This window comes from Leucopleurus acutus (assembly GCF_964270905.1).
Source record: "Leucopleurus acutus genome assembly, chromosome: 3".
NCBI lineage: Eukaryota > Metazoa > Chordata > Mammalia > Artiodactyla > Delphinidae > Leucopleurus > Leucopleurus acutus.
Window position 1 is genome coordinate 28,991,339 of NC_139145.1, and position 21,215 is coordinate 29,012,553.

The 21,215-nt window shown below is 52.7% G+C and overlaps 1 protein-coding gene across 1 annotated transcript in view; it reads left to right on the plus strand.

The window, feature by feature from the left end:
* Positions 1-712: 712 nt before the first annotated feature.
* The window catches only part of STK10 (serine/threonine kinase 10), a 119,912-nt gene continuing 99,409 nt past the window's right edge, over positions 713-21,215 (plus strand). The window contains exon 1 of the mRNA XM_082835677.1: positions 713-967. Within this exon, the coding sequence (XP_082691803.1) occupies positions 812-967 (156 nt within the window). The 5' untranslated portion in view covers positions 713-811. The remainder of the gene's footprint in view (positions 968-21,215) is intronic.

Here is a 21,215-nt window from a genome sequence, read left to right on the forward strand (position 1 = left end):
GGGCGCAGCATTTCCCGCGCCAGGAGGCAGCACCACGCCGAGCAATCCGCACCGGATCCGCCCGCAGGATGTGCAGCCCGGGGCTAGTGCCTTCGCCCGCCGGGCGCCCCCACCTGAAAAGTGGGCGCGAGCAGAGCAGCCGCCCGGGGCCGTTACGGGGCGGATTCAATGATTAATGCCAGTTCGCCTTTTTGGTCTTTGGACAGCAATCAGTGGGCGCTCCCGAATAACCAGTCTGCTTCCCTTTCGCTCCCGCAGAAATTTTGGGAGCCACGAGACACGGTGGGCCCCCCAGACCCGGTATGGTCCCGCCGAAGGGTCCACTAAGCTCGCCAAAGCCTAGTCCGTGGCTCGCGGGCGTGCGGCGCGCGGGGGACTACAGTTTCCAGAGTGCCCTGCGGCGACGGGCGGAGCCGGGGAGCGCCCGCAGCCAATTAGGGGGTCTCCGGGCGCTGCCGGGGAGCGGCAGGTGGAGTCGGGCCGATGGGCGGGAGCGGGGCCGGGTCCCCGGAACGCGTCCCGGGGCTTGCGGGCTGGGCGGGGGCGCGGCGCGAATTGGGTCTACATCGGGAAGCGGCCCGGAGATTGGACCGAGCGGGGGCGGGGACCGCGGCCGCCTGCGCGGTTCCGGGTGCTCCCGCCGCGCGCAGCCCAGGGCGCACTTGACCGGGGTCTGGCTGCGGGGAAGGGCGGGTCTGGGGAGAACCCCAGAGCGCCGCGGCGTCCTCCAGCCCCTCCCTCGCGGCCGCCGGAGCTACAGCCCGAGCCGGAGCCGGCTCCACCTCGCCCGCCGGCTCGCGTGCCCTTAGCCATGGCTTTCGCCAATTTCCGCCGCATCCTGCGCCGGTCTACCTTCGAGAAGAGAAAGTCCCGCGAATATGAGCACGTCCGCCGGGACCTGGACCCCAACGAGGTGTGGGAGATCGTGGGCGAGCTGGGCGATGGTGCCTTCGGCAAGGTTTACAAGGTGAGGGCGCTGTGTTGGTGGTGCGTGGCTCGGGGCGCGTGGAGCGGCTCCGGAAGGAAGGGGCGCTGGCCCTGGTCAGTCTCGGCCACGGCTCGGGAGAACGCAGAGGGCTGCCCGGCCCTGAACTCGGAGTCCCGGGGTCCTGTCCTGGTGATCCTTGTTCTTCGTTGGGGTCGGGGGTGGGGTATCCTCACACAGCCCGGCTGAGTCCCTGCGTGCCGGACGCCCCCTCCGGGCACGGCTGCTGCCCCGAGCTAAGTTTCTGAGCACTTCCTGTGCGCCCTGCACGGCTCTCGGCGCCGCAGGGGGAGACAAAAGGGGCGCTTAAAGGACTTTAGCATCCGAGACGAGGCATCCGCGGTAAAACTGATACTAGGCATACTTTTTAAGGGAGGCCACTCAGGTTCTGTGAGAGTGCCGAGGAGCTGGGGGCAGAGAAACTCGGCTGCGTCTGGAAGGGTTGAGTCCGGTGAAGTTGGGGACACACCTGAAGACGAGCCAGAGACGGGAGAGACAGGAGGTGGAGGGGGGTGTTGTCTAGAGTGAGAGGTTAGGCATGGAAATGTGGGCTGGGGCTGGGCAGAGGGGAAAAGTCTAGGGCCTCGTGAATCCAGCGCTTCGGGTCAGATTTGAGTATGTGGATGAGTCACAGCTGGGGAGTCTTCCAGTCTGCAGTCACCTTTCCCTAGAAGAATGAAAGGCCAGAGAGCTTTTGTGGAGGGGTGGGTGGGGCAGAGCTGATTATTTGTAGACACGTTTGCAGCAGGTCATTGTCTGGTTTCTGGTCCTGAGAACACATTCTGAGTTGCTCAGTCGTATTGGGGACCCAAACACTTAGAGCTTGACTCCACGCTTTCCCTGATCTCCTTTCCCCCAGGAAACTCTTTACTGAGAGAAACCCACATGTTAAGCTGGTGGTTTCTACAGGAGGGCACCTCCTTCCTAAGCCACTATCACCTTCTTTGGGGCTCCTATAGCCTGTAGATCACTCTGACCCCAGGGTTTCCCTTTTAGGAGCCTGGACCACAGAGAGAGCTTCTCTAGGCCACCCCTGGTCAAGACTTGCTCTCTTTGCCTTGAAAGTGGTGGAGAGCCTAATCACCAAAGTGTAGTCCCTGGAGGAGTACCACCAGCATCACCTGGGAGCTCGTTAAAAATGTGGAATCTCGGGCCCCACCCTAGACCTAATAAATAATAAGGTAGGGTCTGCATTTCAACAGATGCCCAGATCCCCCTGATTAGAATCCCCCATGTTACGTGCGCTTTAAGTTTGAGAAACATTGCTCTAGGGGCAATTTTGAAGTCACCCAGGCCCCTCAGGGTGCCTATTTTGTTCCCTTACCACCTCCCCACGGAGCCAGCACTTCCTTTTACAGGGTGAAAGCCCCACTGGAGCAAAGGTTCTGCGGTTGGAAGGCTGGCCTCTGTGACATTCATACCTGTGGCTCTCAGCTGCCTTGATTTGCTGCCTTTCTCTGCCTGAGGGTTCTGCACGTATTCCAGGGCCCTCAGCACATACTTCACTCGCACATCTTTTCTTTCCCTTTCTCAGAGCTGCCCCTCCCTCCTAGCGGCACCAGGAAACTGTCCTCAGTCTTGCGGCCCCGCCAGACACCCCACCGGTGTACTTGCCTTCCCCTGATGGAGCCTGCTCTGCCAGGTGTGCTCTGACCACCGTAAGAACAGCTGGACCCTTGGTCAGCTCACCACATCCCCTGCTTTCTCCAGAAGGTTAAGTTGGTGTTTTTAGTGCATGATGTTGTTCTGTTAGAGGCTGACTTTCCATTGCAGTCTTGTCCCTGTCCCCTAATGAATCCTGGCTTCATAAGGTTCATTTTCTTTCAAACCTAAATGCAGAACTTTGCTTCTAGGCTGGTAAGATTTCCCCTTGTCAGTTTCGGCTGTCATTTCCTCCTGCTTTAGCCCCACAAAACTCCCTTACAGCTCTGAAAGTTTCGTACAAAGGAGCCCATCTGATTCACAGGTTATTTTGTCTCCTCCTGGTTCTCCAGAGCACGTGAACCCTGTTAAAAGTGAGTCTAGTGCTCAAAGCTGTGAGCCGGCTGCACCACAAGCCCCTCCCCACCACCTCTGAACCCATGATTTTCTCATAATTAAGACAAGGGGAAGGTAGATCAGGAGAGCTGTGTGATGGCTGACACACCTGGACATTTATTAGGTTCCCTGCCTGGCCTTGGTGTGTGACCCTCTGATCTGACCCAACCCCATGTTACACGCAGCAATACGGGGGCTCAGGGAAAGGAAGGGACTAGAACCCAAGGCTCTGGGCTTAGGTACCAGCTAAGGAAGACCCGTCTTGGATCAGAGATCCCTGTGACCTCGTCTCCTACCCTGAAGAAGTGCTGCTTAGTCAGGCCCTTAGAGTTGAAGTTGAAGCAGGTGTTGCTTTACTAAAGATTCTAATCAGGGACCATAACTCCTTCCCACTTCTTTGTTCCCTGGCATGGCCATTTCAGCAGCACAGGCCAGAGGTTCCATCTAGGTTTTATGTCTGGGACCAGAACTTCCATTTTGACGTGGCACCTTGGTAACCCGTTGGCTGCGAGCTGGTGAAGTGATGGCCAGCAGCACCTCCTCTCCCTGTCCTAGAACTAGCAGATTTTTCTCCTGGCAGCCTAGGTGGTGAAGGCCTTTCTGAGGATTTCGCTGGTGTAAGAAGCCATAGGAATCCCAATTTGTCAAAGGCTTGTCAGAAGAGGACTCCAATTACAGATGTCCTGAGGAGTGTCTTGCAGAGGCTCAAAGCCTCATGTCTTGAGACATTATTGTCTCACGATGTGGAGCCTCTTTTTCCGTCTTCTCCCTGATAAATCATCAGTTGATCTCGGGAGAAAAAGAGGCGCGTAGGATTGATTTTTTGCACAGTCAAGTTCATGCTCACCGACTCCTTAAGCGATTTCAAAAGAAAATCATTTCTCGTTCATTACTAGATACAAAGTAAAAGTCACAAGCTATATAGTTTCAAAATTCTTGCCCTTAATAATAATCTTTACTCTAAAGACAAGATGGAGGGTTGAATGGAAGAAACTGCTTTCAGCAGGGTGTGCCCGCTGTCCTAGCTGTGGGTGAAACAGGTACTTATGTGCTGAACAGAGACAGGGAGCATGGGGGCATGAAGAGTTGGGTTAACAGGCTGAGATGATTTTTCTGCTTCTTGAAAATTGCTTTAGTTGTCGTCTTATGTTGTCTTTAAGCTTTTAAAAGGTTTATGATTTTGCAAAATTAGGTGTATAGTACAAATTTGTTTTTAATTAAAAAGAAAAACATTACCTTAAGTCCCATCAGTTGCTGTTGACATTTTGATATATTTCCTTCCAGACTTAATGGATTTTTATGGAGAAAAAAATTTTTTTAATGCAGGGTTGTAATAATACACACCTACAGTGTTTTACAGTGTTATCTTTCATTCCTAAAGCCTCTTCCTGTGTTATTCTAAATGCTTCACACATACCTTCTGGGATGGCTCAGTGCCCCCATGATTTTAATCTTATTGGATATTTAAGTAATTCATACCCCCCCATTTTCTTTTTACTATTAACAAGTTAAAATTTTTTTTAATAAATTTATTTATTTTTGGCTGCACTGCGTCTTCGTTGCTGCACGCAGGCTTTTCTCTAGTTGTTGCGAGTGGGGGCTACTCTTCGTTGTGGTGCGTGGGCTTATCGCTGTGGCTTCTCGTTGCAAAGCACGGGCTCTAGGCACACAGGCTTCAGTAGTCGTGGCATGCGGGCTCAGTAGTTGTGGCTCACGGGCTCTAGAGCGCAGGCTCAGCAGTTGTGGCACACGGGCTTAGTTGCTCCGCAGCATGTGGGATCTTCCTAGGCCAGGGCTCGACCCAGTGTCCCCTGCACTGGCAGGCGGATTCTTAACCACTGTGCTACCAGGGAAGCCCAACAAGTTAAAATTGATTAAATGCTTATCATGTGCCAGGCGCTGTGCTAAGCTCTTTACACAGTACAGTCAGGTCTGCTGTAGTGTAAATATGCCTTCCTAAAAATCCCTGAATTGTGCAAAACATGCAACAAAAATCAGAGGCCTTGTGAGAAAAATGGGGCTAAGGGCACAACACTCAAAAACTTCATCAGCACATGAGAAAAAAATAAAGATAGGAACCTAAAAAACAAGTAGCACCGTTTTACACAAGTTTTGCAGATAAGAAAGACAAAATTATCACAATAAATACAACACTGAACTGGGAAAGAGGTCTGCAAGGATGCTTGTGGCTGTGGGTGGGAAGCATTGCAGTATGTGAAGCTGTGGAAGGAGGGTTATCTGAAAAGAGGGTTATCTGAAATCAGGGGGCACGTTGGACCCCCAGATGGGGTGGGTGTGGCTTAAAGGTTGCTGAGAGATGTTTGAGGTGCCTGTGCCATTTGTGCATTCCTTTGCTGCTTGGCTCATCTGGGTGAAGTTTTCTGCATTCACCTAGTGTTTCTGGCGGACAGAACAGAACATAAGTAAATGTGAATTTAGCGTTTTGATAAAATTGTTCCCTAATACATCAGTGGCGTTGGAACAAAATTGGCATTTTTTAAAGTAAACTTTATAGCAAAGCTGACTGTATATTTTTATTTATTTATTTTTGTCTGCATTGGGTCTTTGTTGCTGCACGCAGGCTTTCTCTAGTTGCGGCGAGCGGGGGCTACTCTTTGTTGCGGTGCGTGGGCTTCCCATTGCGGTGGCTTCTCTTGTTGTGGAGCACAGGCTCTAGGCACCCAGGCTTCAGTAGTTGCGGCACGCGGGCTTCAGTAGTTGTGGCTCACGGGCTCTAGAGCACAGGCTCAGTCGTTGTGGCGCACGGGCTTAGTTGCTCCGCGGCATATGGGGTCTTCCCGGACCAGGGCTCGAACCCATGTCCCCTGCATTGGCAGGCGAATTCTTAACTACTGCACCACCAGGGAAGCCCTAGGCTGACTCTATATTGATGAACAGCTTTGCTTGTAAAGTTTTTATATTTTAAATCATTTTTTTACGCTAGACTCCTATAAGGGAGTTACTCGGTTGAGGGAGTGATGTATGGCTCTTTGAGGGTGGTTTTTTTTTTTTTTTGCGGAACGTGGGCCTCTCACTGTTGTGGCCTCTCCCGTTGCGGAGCACAGGCTCCGGAGGCGCAGGCTCAGAGGCCATGGCTCACGGGCCCAGCCGCTCCGCGGCATGTGGGATCTTCCCAGATTGGGGCACGAACCCGTGTCCCCTGCATTGGCAGGCGGACTCCCAACCACTGCGCCACCAGGGAAGCCCTTGAGGGTGGTTTTTAAAAGAAAATGAGATAAGTTAATAGGGCCCCCTTTGCCCCTTGCCTTCGCTTAAGAGCCAATCCCCGAGTCCTCTGGGACCCTGCAGGAACCCGGATCTTAGCAGCGGCTGCCCCACGGGTGGGGACCTCAGGTGCCCCCGGGCTCAGAGAGCCATTGTTAACCCCCATCCTTCGGGTGCCATATCCTGCCCTGCCACCCAGTTCAGACAAAGCTGAGGTTCTGGGCCCTCCCCGGCCAGGCCGCCTCCTTTCCCCTCATCTCTGCCTAAGAGTTTTAAAGCCTGGGTTTCCGCTTCCTCCTTCCTCCGGGTCTGCCGAGGTCTCCCGTGCGCCTCCCCTACTCCTCCGGAAAGAGCTCTGCCCCCAGGCAGTAACCTTATTTCCGCTCAGTCTAGTGTTTTTAAACACAAGTCCATGCTATTGTGAGTGGGTTCCTGGCTGGGTCCTAAAACCAAGGTGGCCGGAGCTTCCTGGGGATGTTGCCTGCCCAGGGGGTCTGCCTGGGTCTGGAGGGGCAGATTTAGCACTGGCCGCCCTGAGACTTGTTCTGGCTGGGTCTAGAGCAGGCCAGGGTGAAGTGAGCTAAACAACTAACGGTGCCCCCAGCCTTCACCTCCATCCAGGGCCCCCTGGCCTCCCGAGGTTACCCGGACTAGGGGGAAATCCCCAGGGGCCGCCGCCCCACAGGCCCCGAGAAAACAGCCCGGGATGGTCACTCCCAGGCCCAGCTCCTGCTGAGGGCAGTGGAGCAGGGTGGTTAAGGGAAGCAACTGGGGCTCAGGAGGATCTGGGTTGTAACCCCAGACAAGTGATCGCCCGCCTTCTGAGCCTCAGACTCTTGTCTGTAAAATGGAGGTGATAATTTGGAGGACGATGGAGGACGAGATGAGCTCGGGAGGTGCAATACATTCAGCACCTGATCTCCACCCAGGAAGTGGGCAGGAAAGGATGATAGTTCATTATGGTTGATGCTCTTGCTATCAAATGGAGAAGGTCCTGGCCAGTGACTGCAGCTAAACTGGGGACAAGCAGAAGGCCTTCAGTGTTTGTAGCTTGTCCATGATACCAGGCTCCCCACCTTACTGACATTTGGGGCAGCTTATTCTTTGCTGTGGGGGCTGCCTGTGTATTATAGGATGTTAGCGGCATCTCTGGCTTCTACCCACAAAAGTACCACCACTGCCGGCACCTCCCCCTCCACCCGCAGTTGCCAGAAATGTCTCTGGACAAGGCCACATGTCCCCTGGGGGACAAGATCACTCCCGTGGCACACTGCTGCCTCATACAAATGAATGTGCCTCGATTCAGTTCAGCAAACAGGCCGCATTCACCTGTGTGTATCACATCCCTGGGGGTGTGTGATGAAAGACTCGGGCCTCACAGCCAGGCAGACCAGGCTTTCAACCCTGGCTGCCCCACTTCGCCGCTGTGTGAAGTCAGGCGAGTGGCTTGTCTCTGAGCCTCAGTTTCCCCATGTGTCCAGTGGGGCCGAGACCAGTACTCACCCCACAGAGCAGCTGTGAGAATCAGACCGGTAGCTCATAGGTGCTCAGGATGGGCCAGGCGCCTGCCACCCCTGCTGTTTTCAGGGCCACACGGGGGAGGAAAAGAAAGCTCTGCCAGGGTGAGCGAGCTGTAGCGGGACCAAGATGGGGCTAGAGTGAGAAGGGACGGCTTCCACCGGGCAGGGCGGGTGGGACGGGATAGAAGGCTGGAGGGAAGGAAGTCTGGGCCAGGAGAGAGGCCAGACAGTGAGGCCTGAAGTTGTCCCCTGGTGGCCCTTGAGCCAGGAAGGGCCTGCAGATGGGTTTGTGTGGCTCCCACGGTGGCTGAACCAAGTTTGAAGTGATTGCAGGCGTTTTGAGATCAGGAGAGTTCCCATAAGAGCCCTGATCCCTGTCTTGTGTGGAAATATCAGATGTGCTGGTACCGCCCACGTGTACTTCTGCGGGGCCACATCTGCTGGAAGTGAGGGTCAGCCTCTGGGGCAGCGCTGTCCAAGGCGTATGTAACAGGAGGCGCGTGTGCAACTTACAGTGTTCTAGTAGCCTCATTCAAACAAGGAAAAACACCAGGAGAAATGAATTTCAATAGTATATTTTAATTATCCCAGTATTTCCAAAGTATGATCATTTCGGCATATAATCAGTACAAAGAAAGAGTTATTTAAAGCTCTCATTCCATGCTAAGTCTTTGAAATTGGTGTGCGTTTGGCATTTACAGTGTGTCTCGGTGTGGACCAGCCACGGTTCAGGGGCTCGGTAGCGACCTTGGCTGCTATACTGGGCAGCGCAGATCTGGCCTCTCTGTCCGCCAGCACCTGGTGCCCTCCCCCTGGTCCACTGTACACATTTCAAACGCCTCCTCAAGCCCAGCAGTCAGTGGGTTGGGGAGCTGGGCTTGGCCTGGAGAGCTGGCCAGGGCGGGCCAGGTCTAGAACAGTGTGTGGGGGCCAAGTCAAGAGAGCCTTGAATGCCAAGTTGAGGGATTTGAATATGACGGTTACCGTCCTGCCTGCCCCAAGCCTCCGGGGTTTGACCAGGTCATGAGGTCAGCCTTGTGTGGTGTTAGAGAAGAGTGATCTTTGGATGGTCACCAGATGGGAAGTGGCTTGCCCACACAATTGGGGGATGCCAGAGCCAGGTATCCTGGCTGCCCAAGGTCAGGGTAGCCACTGATGAGTGAAGGCTGGGACAGAGTGGCCACGTCTTGGTGGCTGGAGCTGGTGGGGGTGGGAGGAGGACCAGAGCTGTGGTTGGAGCCCAAGTTAGAGTCCAGGGAGGGGAAGTGACTGATGGAAGGGGACTAGCTTGAGAGGGAGATGTTGTATGCAGGTGAGAGGCATGGAGGATTCTAGAGAACTAGGCCTGGTAGTCAGTAAGGAAAGAGAGCAGAGTCGGTGAGATGGGAAGGGAAGCTCACGTTTGCCAGGGACTAGAGATGGTCCGGGAACTTGGATGTGATCCTGGTTCCTGGAGTTAAAGCCTGGCCCTCCCTCTTGCAGGTTATGTGATCCTGAGAAAAGTACTTACCTGTGCCTCGGTTTCTTAAGTTGCAGAAAGGTACTACTTCATAGGGTTGTTGGAGTATGAAATAGCCCATGTAAACCCCTTAGTCCAGGACTCTGGAAAAGCTCACATGGGTGTTAGTCATTAGCATGATCAGCTGAACACCTCCTACGTGTCAGGCACCGTGGGTTCCCAGGTGAACAAGATAAAGGAGTGGGGAGTTGACTTTTGCTCCATTCATTTTTTTTTGGCCTCACCGTGCGGCATGCAGGATCCTAGTTCCCCAACCAGGGATTGAACCCATACCTGCTGCACTGGAAGCACGCAGTCTTAACCACTGGACCGCCAGGGAAGTCCCACTCGGTTCTTATCTGTCCATCATTCCATCATGTATTCTTCTGCCAGCCCCATGAAAAGCAGGAGTTAGTATCCCCACCTGATGATGCAGAAGCCCAGAGAGGTACAGTGACTTGCTCAGCACACACAGCTCTTCCGTGGCAAAGTTGGGACTTAAACCCAGATATCTCTGGCCAGGAGCCTCTGCCTTTTCTGCTGTACAATACAGAGGGGAAGACAAACGGGCTTATTGGGAGGAGAGGGTCCAGGGTCCCTTCAGTGTGGTATCTCCTGTGGTCTTGACATTTGTGAGCCCAGGAATGTGCCCCTTCTTCGGGCCTGCCTCAGCCTCCACTGAATCTGAGCCCTGGGATGGCGATGGTGGCCTCTAATGCGGAGGAAGTGGTGATGGTCTTGGGCAGGGTTAGCAGAGGAAGTGGCAGGGGAAGGGGGCGGTGTCAGGGTGGGGAAGCTGGGTGCTCCTGAGGCCCTTGTGGGCCCTAAGGTGCTGAACACTCCTGTAGGCTGCCGGCAGGGAGGGAGGGATAGGCAGGGAGGAAGGGACTTGCAAAAGAGCTTCCTCCTTCCACCTCCTCCTCCCGCTCTCCATGTGCTCACTCCTCTTTCTCTTCCCCTTTCTCTCTGCTTTCCCCTTTGCTACAATTTTTTTTCTTCCTTCTCCTATAGCTTATTTTTTCCTCCTAAGAACAGGCTGTACCAGAACCAGAATTCAAGCCCTAAGGGTGGCAGGTGGAGGGTTAACCACTATGCTGGTGACTAAAGAGTTAACATTAGCCAGCCACCAAGTCTAAGGAGGATGGGGGCCACTGAGAGCAGTTGAAGGAAGCACAGCCTTTTCTGCCTCAGGACCTTTGCACTTGCTGGTCCCTCTGCCTGCCACTCTCTTCCGATGACTGCACAGCTGGCTCCTTCTCATCCTCTGGGTCTCAACTCCCATGTTCCCTCCTGACCACAGTGACAGCTCCCTGCTGATTTCCTTCAAGCCTCCTGTCACAAACTGGGATTCTCTTGTGTGTCTCCTTGTTTATTTTCTTTCCTCTCTGGAGCATGTCAGGTCCTGGAGAGCAGGGAACTATCCATCTTTTGTGGATAACAGGTATGTGGTAGATACTGAGTTAATAACTGCTGAATGAATAAACGAATTGTAGTAAATGCCAGACCCAGGCTCCCCTGTCTCTTTAGGCAGGCCAGTACTGTGGTGATGAGTGCAGGCACTGAAATCAGTTCTGAGCTTTCTCCTGGCTTTGCTGCCTGCTTGCTGTGTGACCTTGGGAAAGTCACCTCACCTCTCTGAGGCTCAGTATCTTGAGCTGTAAAATGGGGATCAAAATAGTGCTTCCCTCAGGGAATTTGTGAAGATGGAGACGTGTGGCCAACCCTAACACCGTGCCCAGCATGGAGGAAGGAGAAGTGCATGGGGCTGTTGTCATTGTGATGACGACGTTCTCTGCGGGTTGACTAGATTGCCTGGCCTGGCTTTCTGACGATTGACAGGCAGATTCCCTTGAGGCTCGTGGTCCACCTCCCCTTGCTTGTTACACTGGAGGCTGCTCCTGGGTAGACGCTGGTGTGTTGAGTCCTGGGGATCAGCCTAAAGCTTACGGCTGTGTAATGAGGATGAACAAAGAAGGCTCCGTCCAGCCTTTGAGAAGTTCCCTGCCCGGGGAGGGCAGTCTCAGCTCCATGCCCGCCCTGTGACCAGTTGGTCCAGGATAGCCAAGGCCATACTGGGTGGCCAGAAGAGCAGCATTCATGGCCTGGAGGGAGAAGCCAATGCCGGTGCCTCACTTCCCTTCGCCCTCCTTCCTGGAAAGCTCCAGCCTGTCTTGTCTGGCAGCCCAGACCCAATTCTTGGCCCACTGAGGTGGTTGTCACAAAGCTGGCTTTGTCGCCCTGAGGAATGACCCCATCAGAGCTGGCATGCCTCTCTGTTGGGCTTTGAGATTCTTTCTACCTTTTTTTTTTTTTTTTTTTTTTGCGGTACGTGGGCTTCTCACTGTTGTGGCCTCTCCCGTTGCGGAGCACAGGCTCCGGACGCACAGGCTCAGCGGCCATGGCTCACAGGCCCAGCCGCTCCGTGGCATGTGGGATCTTCCCGGGCCGGGGCATGAACCCATGTCCCCTGCGTCGGCAGGCGGACTCTCAACCACTGCGCCACCAGGGAAGCCCTCTTTCTACCTTTGGTTTGCATCTTGGTGGGCTCTGGTGCCAGACTGGGTAGGCCTAGTTCTTTCTCAAGCCTCCTTTTCCTTCGAGTGCCTACAACACCCCCGCACCCACTTCGAGGTGACAGCTGGGGCTGAGGAGAGGTGACTGGTGTGCCTCCGTTCATGAGGAATCTGGAACCCCAAGCACCAGTGCCAGCCTCTGTCCCCCATCCCGAGCTTCTGATCTGTCTGCAGGACCACCTGCGGGGACCAGCAAGGTGCACCTCAGAAGACCCCTGAATCACCCCACACCTCCCACAAGAGTCCTCCTCAGAGGCTCTGGACTGGGTGATGCCCTTCATCCCATGAGTCCCAGCAAGGCCATTGTCTTTGCTGAGTGACGTTGGGCAAGTGATGTCACCCCTCTGAGCCTCAGTTTCCTTTTCTGAAAAAGGGGGATAATACAGTCCCTTTCATAGGTGGGACCAAAGTGTCTTTACACCTGCAAACTTACAAGGCCAGTGCCTAAGGGCACACAGCAAAACTGACCCAGGCTTGGCCTCACATCTCAGTGCTATCTAGGGTACCCACCTGTGTGACCCGTGAGGCCTGGAGTGACCCTGCCACTTGGAGACCTGTCTGGCAACCTGTAAATCAAGTCTCAGGCTTTTGGACGCAGCACCCTGTGACCAGGGTAGAGAGCCCAACGACAGGGGATTGGTTAGCCCTACGGTGGACCCACCGTTCAGTCTGCAGTAGTTGGAGGGGATGCTGTGGAAGGTGTTTTATGATCAGGAGGGCTGTTAGTGGCATATTGCTAAGTAAAAAGGAGAATGACAAATCAATGTGTACAGTTGAATCCCATTTTTAGGAAGTATGCAAGGACACATTTGTGGAGAGAGAGAGACAAGCATGAGTGGACAGTTGTGGGGCATGCGCTACGGCCCAGCCCTGCTCTAAGCATCTTTGACATTAACCCACTGAATGCTCGCGACAGCCCATGAGGCTGGAACTGCTAACATCTTTATTGTACCAAGCAGGAAAGTGAGGGACAGAGAGGTCACGTAAGTCCCCTGGGGTCACACAGCTGGGAGGTGTTAGGGTGGGGTTCCAGACAAGTCCAGGTGCCTCTGTACTGTGGAATCCTTGGAGGAGGTGCTCCAAGATGCTTAAGGCGATTATCTCTGGGACGATGCCTGGTTTGATTTTCTTCTTTGTACCAGTATGTTTTGAAGATGCTCTTTAACGAGTGTGTAATGCTTTTGGAATAATAAAAAGCAGCACAAAAAGTACTGTTGATTGAAAGCACAGGGCAACCTTAACTTCTCTGAGATTTGGGACTGACTAGAAAACGGGGTTGATAAAAGTACATGACCCCCAGGTTGTGGTGAAGATTGAGTGAGGTGAGGCTTAAAGGTGCCTGCATGTGCAGGGAGTGGGTCCAGGGCGGCGGCCTGGATAAAGGTGCTTCCTTCCTCTGTGCCGTCGACCCCAGGCCACCCTCCCCCCCGTGACTCAGCACCCAGTCCTCTCTCAGTCCTCTGGGTAGAGGGAGCCTGGGAAAGGTGGGAGCAGGAGCCTCAAGGAGGCAGAGACCACGTCACCTGTCCCACCTGCTTTATCAGTGATAACGCGGGGTTGGATTCCCCAGAACTTTTGAAGAGCTGAGATCTGAAACCTCTCCTATCCCCAGCCAAGTTGGACAGGTTGCCCGGCTTTTTAGCCAAGGCTATGACATGGTATCTTTGGGGCCAATCCTGTTCGGGTTTTACTTTTTTATTTGCTGGCCCAGAAGGATTTGGCGCCTCAGCATTTCCCTGCTGTGCCAGGATTGCGCGCCAGCCTTCTCCTCCCCAAGGGAGAGAGTATTAAATGCCCGTCTTTGGAAGCCATGTTACTCCTCTGCTTTTGTGCTTCATAATCTTTGCCATCCTTAAGTGTTACTTGTTCTGAAACTCAGCCGTTTCATTTGTCACTGAACTGAAACTTGGCCCGGCGATTATTGATCAGGAAGTGGTATCCTCTCATTAACTGTGTATGTCCTGGCCCAGTCAAAAGCTTTGGCTTTCCCAAGGTAAAGACGGCCCATCTTCCCAAACCAGAGAACAGATTAGATTCAGGAATCTAAATGTGTTGAGGGGACAATGGACTTCATGCCACTTCCCTTTCTTTTATGTGGAGGGCCTCATTTCTCTCTGTTTACAAGGAGATACACACACCAATTCATTCATCCATCCATCCATCCATCCATCTGTTATTTTAAAATACTTATTGGCCAGATAGAATAATAGATACCTTGGTGAACGAGATAAACATGGTTTTAGGCTTTTGAAAACCAAAAATACACAGTCCCAGTGAAGGTAGTAACAACCAATAGTCAACTGACTAACCCGTGGTGGCTTATAAACTTTTTCATGTCACTGGAATTATCTCCATCTCCATCAGGAAACTAAAGTCTAGTTTCCTGTCTTCACCGAGGGCACGTAGCTGGTAAGTAGTAGAGTTGGAATTTGAACCTAGGTCCTGTGCTGTTTCCATTCCAGAAATCACTTGATAGGAATTTAGCCCATTTCTGGGACTTCCCTGGTTGTTCAGTGGTTAAGACTTGAGCCTCCAGTGCAGGGGGTGTAGGTTCAATCCCTGGTCGGGGAACTAGGATTCTGTATGCCGTGTGTTGAGGCCAAAAAAAAAAAAGAAAGAAATTTGCCCATTTTTCAGTTTACTAAGTTGGGGATATTGGATGGAGTAGCATTGGTACTTGTAAAAAGAACTTTGTTGGCTGTAGTATAGAGGGAAGAAGAGAGGCTGGTTGTTCACAGAAGCCAGAAACAAGGTAGGCTCTGGTACCTTTTGGGAAGAAAGGAAGACTTGATGATTGTCTGCTCCCTAGACATACCTTTCGTTCCTTTTTATCCCTCTCCCCCATCCATCTATTCATCCTCCTAGTCACTCACTCTCTACCCATCTGCCAATCCATCCATCCATCCATCCATCCATCTGCCCACTTACCCATCTTCCCATCCACCCACCCATCTATCCATTCATCCTCCCACACACCCATCCTTCCATATGCCTTCCCTCCCACCCATCCTCCCATTCATCTAGCCACTTACCCATCTGCCTGTCTGGCTAGCCATCCTCCCATCTTCCCACACACCCACCCTCCCATGCTCCCATCCATCCACTGGCTGTTCTGTTCTAGGCTCTCTGGGGCAGAACAAGATGAATCTGACACGGGCTTAGCCTTTCAGAGCTCACAGCCAGGTCAGAGAGAATTTGTGAACACAAATGACTATGGCTCCAGGCAGTCTGTGATGAAAGCCCTAATAAGGTGTGAAGAAGTTCTAGCAGGGGAGGGGGGCTGGGGTGCTGGGAACATTTCCTGGAGCAGGCTGTGGTTGAGTTAGACTTTGTGGGATGGTTAAACCACAGGTATGGCGGAGGCACTCCAGGTGGAGGAAAGAGCATAAAGAAAAGCATGGAAGTAGGAAGCAGTCAGGCACTGGCTGTGGCAGGAGGTGAACGCAGGGGAGCAGTGGGATCCTGGACAAGTGAAGGGGGCAGGTCACCAAGGCTTTGGGCCAGGGAACTTGGGCTTGATCGTGTCAGCAGCAGGGAGCCATCGAGGGTTTGCCCTAAGAGGGTCTCTGGTTAAAGGCAACGGAGGGAGCCGTGGGAAAGGGGGATTGGCACACACAGCAGTTGGGTGGGAGCCCCTGGAGATTTCCCTCTGGAGGGCTTCTGAGGGGAAGGAGCACTGGGCAGAGAGCTGGACCTGAGTCGAACCCTGGCAGCCACTTCCTAGCTGTGTGACCTGGGACAAGTCACCTTCTCTACCCGGGCCTTCGTTTTTTATAGGAGGAGGTGGCAGTACTTTGCATCCCTCGTGGACCCGTGCTGGCTAAGGTGGGGCGCTCCTTATCCTGCCTCAAGAGACCATAGGAGGCCTCAGCAGGCCTTTTTGTTCTTGACATGTGGTGCCTGTGGCTCCACTCTGCCCGCCCACTCATGCCCAACAGCCCGGGGGCGGTGGCAGCATCTGAGCCCAAGGCCATATCTGCCACCCATCCTGTCCGCAGCCCTCATACCACCCTGTTTGAGTTGATGTTGGGCCCTTCTCCTGCACGTAGCTGGTTCTGCTGTGACCTTGTTTCTTCCGGGGCCCGATTTCCTCCTTCCTTAATAGAGTTGAAGCCTTTCCCGCCATTGGTAACCGTCGTCACCACGCAAAGATTAAGTGTGTTCAGGCAGGGATACCACAGCTGTATATTGTGGGGCACACACCAAGCCTCTTCGCGGTTCCAGTGGCCTGAACCTCATTTGACACATGCCTGGCCCAGCGTCCAGAATCAATCAAGGGGATGGGGAAAACAAACCTTTCACCTTGACCGCACCATCCTTCAGCTCTGACCCACCCGCCTGGGCTGCTCCTCTGACAGGTCAGCTGAGAGCCTTTCCTCACGACTGCTGCCCAGCCAGGTTGCTAGGCGACCTCACAAGCATATGATCACCACCCAATGTGCTTCTACCCACTTTCTGCGCTCAAGCCCTTTGTTTCTTCCTAGAGAAAGAAATGCATGTTTCTGAGGCTGGATCTGGGAGTGTTTTAGATGCTCCCTCACCTCTGTGAGAATGCCTTTTCTGCCAGGTGCAGCCTTGAGTGCAAAGCTGCCCACTTACCAGAACTTTCTGCAGTGATGAGACTGTTCTGTATCTGCTCTATTCAGTATGGTAGCCACTAGCCACATGTGGTTATTGAGCACTTGAGGTGTGGTTAATGTAACCGGGGAACTCCATTTTAAATTTCATTTAATTTCAGGTCATTGAAATAGCCACATGGGGCTAGTAGCTACCATATTGGACAGCACAGCTCAAGTGGGTTTCCGAGAGGAGAGAGTGCCCATCTCTGGAAACATTTAAGGCAAGATCTGGATGAACTGGTCAATTTCTGTGCCCCAACCCCAGTCTGTCCTCACCGGGCCCCCTGTGGGTAATTGCCGGATGTCATTGGGTGAAAATTACCTTTAGAAACCACTTGCATCCCTCATGGTGTGTCTCAGCACCTCCCTGTCTGGAGGCACACACAGTTTTCCCGGAGTTATAGCTTAGCTACAATTTTATCATCCAGCTTTGTTTACTTGTTATGGCTTAATTATTTTTTCTCATTACTATATTATTTTCCTAGTTATCATTTTAAAGGGTTGCTTAATATCCCACTAAGTTAAACATCATCCTATAGTTGAACATTTAGGTTATTTCCATGTTTTTCGCCATAATGGTGGGCTAATGTGAATGTGATCCTAGTACATGTCTTCTGTTGTCTTTTTTGGAATTATTTCCTGGCCTTACATTCTCAGGAGTGAGGGCTGATAGGCTTAAAAGTTATTTTCAGGGCTCTGGAAACCTATTGCCAGTTTTCATCTTTACAGGATTGAATCTGTTTATACTGTTGTCAGTAATCAGTTTATGCGTTTTACCACCCGTTTGGTTACCAGCAGTAGAGGTGGTCATTTTTCCTTGCCTTTTTTTTTTTTTTTTTTTGGCCATACCTTGTGGTATGTGGGATTTTAGTTCCCCGACCGGGGATCAAACCCGTGCCCCCTGCATTGGAAGCACAGAGTCTTAACCACTGGACCACCAGCGAAGTCCCTTGCTTTGTTAATTTAATAAGTGTAAAGTGATCTTCTCCGCTTTTTGGGAGGAAGAGTCTTTTGGCAGAAGAATCCCATGGTTTCTGTCTGCCTGTGGCCCATTAGTAACCACGTTTCCCATCTGGGTCCCTGATCCTAGATTATCAGTCAGGTCCTCCGAGAGGCCTCAGTGAAGGTCACTTTGTAGGTCATGGTGCCCTTGGGAGTGAAGAGCACCTCGTTACCCAGTGTTGCATGGTGAAGTATTTCCATAGACGTCTGCTCTCTGCTGGAATAACCTCAGCGTTGGGGAGCTCATTTCCTTTTTGGTGCAAATGACAGTCATTCAAAAGGGAGTTCGTTCGTTCCCTGAGGAAAGTCTAAGGGCAGATCCTTCCTTCAAGATCAGCTGGCGCGAGGTGTTCGCAGACCCTCGGCATCTGCCCTCCTCCATTTGTGGCTGGTCTCATCTTCCCCGGTCTTGGCCTCACCCTCAAGCAGGCTCTTCAGAGGGGTGGCAAGGTGGGCTACGAGACCCTCCAGCCTTCTGTTCTGCCAGTTTAGCAACCCCAGAGAAAGAAAAAACTTATTTGCTGATAATTTTACAAAAAAAAAAAACACCCAAAAGCAAACCAAAAGACCACTCAGGTACGACCCTGTTGGCCTGCCACTGGCTGTGACTGAGAGGGTCAGGACTGAGTGGCTGGGCTGGGCTGGGCTGTGTGCCAGGACCAGGTGGGCTCAGCAGCGCCTCATGAATCTCTCGCACTGAGACTGAGAGACGGCTCCCAAAGGGAACTGGAGTTGTGAATCCTCAAGGGGAAAACGGATGCCGGCCAGTTCCCCTGCTGCCCCGCTTTAGGATTCATTTCCAGGCAGCTCCACTGCCTCCCAGGCCTGAAGTGAGCCGTGCCACAGCAACACGCCCTCCCAGGCCCTTCTGCTTTTGTGCTCTCATTTACTCTGTTTTGGTTCTGCAGATAAGGCAGCTGTCACAGATCAGACTCTGGGCACTGCATGACCTTCACAGACTCAGTTTCCCCATCTGCAGACTGGGAGTTGGGAGTTGGGGTTTAGGAGGGGCGGCTAACGTTCCTCCTGGTCCCTGAGTTCTGTGACATCAGAACTTTCCCTGGAGGAGGAGGGAGGGACAGAGTGATCAGCCTGCAGCCAGGAGGGAAGAGGAGGGCCTGGGGGCTGTGCCCAGCTGGCTGTCTCTGTGTGGTTGACTTTCAGGAAGCTCCCAGTCCCTGACTGGGCTGGCTGGGCACTTTGGGTGGGACAGGGCTTCTTCTGGGAGGGTTGTTCCCACCTCCTTCGGGCTGGGCCCCACGCCGCACAAGGGGGAGGATTGTTCGCACAGAGGTGCCTGGGCAGAAAGCACAAGTGGCCACTGTGTGTGTGCTCTCAAGGGTGTGGGCTGAGGCGTTAGTCATTGGCGGCCAGCAGTGGAGGGCTAGGTGGGCGCTCCCCCCATCTTTTGCTGGACCCCAGTCTTGCCTCGGCCGGTGGGAGAGACGGACGTCAGAGGCCACAGACAACCACTTGTTCTTTATATGACTTCTTGCCTATCAACTCCCGTGGGTGCCCCGTCCACGTGGACGCCCTTAGCTTTCCAGTACCCACCCACTCCCCAAGATGCCCTCACATCACACCCTGGAGAGAGCTTGGTTATCATTTCCCCTCTCTCCTACGGCACAGAGGGGGATGCAGAGACCCAGAACGGACGTTGGCAGAATTTACAGGCACCTCTGGCAAAGCGGTCATGGACTTTGAAGTCACACAGGCCCCAATTCAACTCCCAGCCCTGCTGTTTTACCTGCTGTGTGACTTTGAGCAAGTGACTTCACCTCTCTGAGCATCAGTTCTCTTACATATATAAAATGAGGCTCTTAATAACAACACCACCCTATTGCAAAAATTAATTGAGGGGATCTAGCAGTGTCCCCTCGGGCCCTCTCTAGGCTCTGCTACTTCGGAGCTAGTTTCATTTTCAGTCTCCCCTTGGGAGCACGATGACCTAGAAGCTCCAGGACTGTGGTAGGCAGTGCTGGAGGCTAGCAGTAAAGGAGGGCTTGGGGCAGCAACTGTTCTGAGGTTGCATTTCATTAGCTGACTTGATTACGTGTCTATCCCTGAACCAATCACTGTGTTTAGAGGGAATGCAGTGTTCTGATTGGCCGGCATAAGTCACCCACCTGCTTCTAGATATGGTGGTGGAATCAGCCCGGTTACAGCTTAGGGACTGGGAATGAGAGTGGGTTGGCTCCTCTGAAGACAAATCAGGGAAGGGTGAATTATGCTATGGGAGGGCAGTGATTCCAACCTGCTGATTCTCCCTCTAGGCAGAAACTCTTCACTAGAAAAGTGCCTCACACATAATATGGACTCAGTAAATAATGGTTGAATGAATGAATGAATAGAATTAAGCTGATTCCTGCCAGCCTAGTGTAGTAAAGAGAACACTGGACTGGGAGTCAGGAGACCACCACAGCTCACAATCCTGGGTGGGTCCTCATAGCTCTCTGAGCCTCAGTCTGCTCATCTGGGAAATGGACGTGATGGCTGGCACCTGCCTTAATGACTCGTGGGCAGATTAAATCCTGGCAGTTTCAGCCCTCTGCAGCTGCCAGGCGCTCTGACGCTGAGAGGTTGCTATTGGCTTTAGCAAAGGGAGATGGAGCAGGGAACGCTGGGCACTCGCCAAGAAGTGCGTGCTGGGAAGTGATTTGGAGCTCAGGCTCTTTGAGCCAGGCAGGCTTGAGTTTGTATTCAGCCTACACCTTCCCACTTGCTGTGTGACCTGAGACACTCACCGTGCCTCTCTGAATCTCAAGTTTCCTCATCTGTAAATCGGGAATGGTGATATTTGTCTCTAAGGGCTGCCTTGAGGATGAAATGAGAAATTCCACTCAGGGCCTGTCGCAGCACACAGTGACTGCTTAGACAGTGTTAGCTGTTTTTATCATCAGCCATCATTACGTTCTCTGTGGCCTCAAGGTGATAGATTGCTGCTGTCACCTACAAATTGGCACTTGTCATCTACCTCTACAAGGATCAAATCATGAGCTGCTGCTGCGGCTGCTGACTTTCAACACTCCCTGAAAGGAATTCAGGGTGGAGAGCAGAGAGGAGGCGCTCTGTGCACTGGAAGAAACTGGCAGAACAGGTCTTCAGATCGTTAGATATTTTCAGGAGACAATTTTATGAGCCCAATTCTTGTATCTCCTCATATCTAGAAAAGCAGTAAGATCCTTCGTGGTGACGTCTGCTCCTTGTGACTAGCAGTAACCTTCAGGAGACTAGCAGAAACCTGCAAAAAATATGTGCTGGATTGCATGTACTCCCCCTTCACCCAAATCACATGTATACTGACCTTCCTCCCTACCTCTTTGGAGCAGTTTCTCAGAGCTATCTGAAGTGCTGTCTCCTGGGCTGTAGTCCTCGTTTTGCCCCAAATAAAACTTAGCCCACAACTCTCATGTGCTTTTTTTTTCCCAGTTGATACTGCCTTAACCAGGCTTTTAGAGAATTTAATTTGGCCAAGTCACTTTATGTACCACGATTGCTACCAACCCCTTTCTGGCAGGCCCTGGCTCTCTGTGAAATCTGAGTGAGGTGCTGGGCAGCGGGTGATCCTCAGTCTTGATATTGGCACCCTGCCAGAGGCTGGGACCTCTGGTCAGTGCTGCCTTTCAGGATGGAGGGCAAAACAGGTTTTGTGCACTCCTGGAAAACGGTCCCCGCCTGGGCCTCGCCTACCTTCAGGAGAAAACAGTCCTTTTAAGGAAACCCAGGAAAAGGTGGCTGCAGCCTCCTTCACCAGCT